Source organism: Toxotes jaculatrix, chromosome 13, assembly GCF_017976425.1.
Source record: "Toxotes jaculatrix isolate fToxJac2 chromosome 13, fToxJac2.pri, whole genome shotgun sequence".
NCBI lineage: Eukaryota > Metazoa > Chordata > Actinopteri > Toxotidae > Toxotes > Toxotes jaculatrix.
Window position 1 is genome coordinate 26068644 of NC_054406.1, and position 2796 is coordinate 26071439.

At 44.5% G+C, this 2796-nt stretch overlaps 1 protein-coding gene across 1 annotated transcript; it reads left to right on the plus strand.

Moving 5' to 3' along the window:
• Nucleotides 1–470: 470 nt before the first annotated feature.
• Nucleotides 471–2243, plus strand: LOC121191853 (protein NLRC3-like; the record flags this gene model as incomplete). Its single annotated transcript, XM_041053306.1, has 1 exon — nucleotides 471–2243. A coding segment is annotated over one exon (1773 nt), but the record flags the coding sequence as incomplete, so codon positions are not given.
• Between the last annotated feature and the right edge of the window lie 553 nt (nucleotides 2244–2796).

Below are 2796 nucleotides of genomic sequence, written 5' to 3' on the forward strand. Positions count from 1 at the left end.
TGGTTTTACTTTGATTGTGTCATTCATATAGTTTTCTGTTCCAGCTGCTGGAGGAGAACATTGTCACTTTTGTGAAGAAGGAGCTGAAGAAGATCCAGAAGGTTGTGAGTCCAGATTACCCAGAATGCTCAGAGAGTCAGAGGGAGGATGAGGAGGTGTTGGACGGTGAGGATGAAGAGCAGAGGAGGAGCAGCAGAGAGGCTTTTGTGAAGATCACAGTGAACTTCCTGAGGAGAATGAAGCAGGAGGAGCTGGCTGACTGTCTGCACAGCAGTAAGAGGATTTCTCTAAAGATTCTACATGATGGACAAATGGGACATTTACTAACGTCTCAAGACATGGAGGGACATATGTTCATGTGTGTTCTTTAGGGGGATTAACGTGTCATGTTTTCTTTATGAATCAGTCATTGATGTTGTTTCTTGTTTGTTCATTCAGGACATGTTGCTCCAGTTTGTCAACGTAAACTTAAATCTACTCTGAAGAAGAAGTTCCAGTGTGTGTTTGAGGGGATCTCTAAAGCAGGAAACCCAACCCTTCTGAATCAGATCTACACAGAGCTCTACATCACAGAGGGAGGGACTGGAGAGGTCAATGATGAACATGAGGTCAGACAGATTGAAACAGCATCCAGGAAACCAGCCAGACCAGAAACAAGCATCAGACAAGAAGACATCTTTAAAACCTCACCTGGAAGAGACGGACCAATCAGAACAGTGATGACAAAGGGAGTGGCTGGCATTGGGAAAACAGTCTTAACACAGAAGTTGACTCTGGACTGGGCTGAAGACAAAGCCAACCAGGACATACACTTCACATTTCCATTCACGTTCAGAGAGCTGAATGTGCTGAAAGAGAAAAAGTTGAGCTTGGTGGAACTTGTTCATCAGTTCTTTACTGAAACCAAAGAAGCAGGACTCTGCAGGTTTGAAGAGGTCCAGGTTCTGTTCATCTTTGACGGTCTGGATGAGTGTCGACTTCCTCTGGACTTCCACAACACTGAGATCCTGACTGATGTTACAGAGTCCACCTCAGTGGATGTGCTGCTGACAAACCTCATCAGGGGGAAACTGCTTCCCTCTGCTCGCCTCTGGATAACCACACGACCTGCAGCAGCCAATCAGATCCCTCCTCAGTGTGTTGACATGGTGACAGAGGTCAGAGGGTTCACTGACCCACAGAAGGAGGAGTACTTCAGGAAGAGGTTCAGAGAGAAGAAGCAGGTCAGAAGGATCATCTCCCACATCAAGACTTCACGAAGCCTCCACATCATGTGCCACATCCCGGTCTTCTGCTGGATCACTGCTACAGTTCTGGAGGATGTGTTGAAAACCAGAGGGGGAGGAGGGCTGCCCAAGACCCTGACTGAGATGTACATCCACTTCCTGGTGGTTCAGTCCAAACTGAAGAATGTTAAGTATGATGGAGGAGATGAGACAGATCCACACTGGAGTAAAAAGAACAGGAAGATGATTGAGTCTCTGGGAAAACTGGCTTTTGAGCAGCTGCAGAAAGGAAACCTGATCTTCTATGAATCAGACCTGACAGAGTGTGGCATCGATATCAGAGCAGCCTCAGTGTACACAGGAGTGTTCACACAGGTCTTTAAAGAGGAGAGAGGACTGTACCAGGACAAGGTGTTCTGCTTCATCCATCTGAGTCTTCAGGAGTTTCTGGCTGCTCTTCATGTCCATCTGACCTTCATCAACTCTGGAGTCAATCTGCTGTCAGAACAATCAACCTCCCTGTGGTCTAAACTGTTCAGAGACAAACCTGATCCAACACAGTTCTACCAGAGGGCTGTGGACAAGGCCTTACAGAGTCCAAATGGACACCTGGACTTGTTCCTCCGCTTCCTCCTGGGTCTTTCACTGCAGACCAATCAGACTCTCCTACGAGGTCTGCTGACACAAACAGGAAGTGGCTCACAGACCAATCAGCAAACAGTCCAGTACATCAAGAAGAAGATTGAAGAGACTCCCTCTGCAGAGCAAAGCATCAACCTGTTCCACTGTCTGAATGAACTGAATGATCGTTCTCTAGTGGAGCAGATCCAACAGTCCCTGAGTTCAGGACGTCTCTCCACAGGTGAACTGTCTCCTGCTCAATGGTCAGCTCTGGTCTTCATCTTACTGTCATCAGAAAAAGATCTGGACGTGTTTGACCTGAAGAAATACTCTGCTTCAGAGGAGGCTCTTCTGAAGCTGCTGCCAGTTGTCAAAGCCTCTAACAAAGCTCTGTAAGTGTATAGATAGTTGGATTTATTCATCATTATATAAAGACTCTGTTATTTTATTCAGCAGGAGGGAAAATCAATTCCTCTCTTCTTTAATTCCTTATCATCATCTCTGAGCTCTGAGCTTCATCTCATTTAATCTGAATTAAAATAATGGATCCTACATTAAAGAGCCAAGTCTCAGCTTTAATTTGAGCAGGTTGACATCAGTATAGAAAGAACTGTGTGGGAGATTCAGCCCTTTTAGTGGTTCAAAAGTAACTGGACAAACACACAAACTTCAAACAAACTCCTCAGATTTAATATTTAGTGTAAAATCCTTTGCAGTCATTGACTGTAGTATCCATTATTATATTTTAAATTGAATGTGCTGAGATCCCAAAGAATATATCATGTCTAACTGTCCAAATACTTACGGCATTGACTGTACATGTCTGTTTATTACTGATCGTGTCATATTTAACTGTCATGTCTCCAACTTGTTGAGAATAAAACAGAAAGGATTTGAATCAGAGCCAATGAAAGATGATCATCAATGTAGAAACTCCTCATTGGTTAGC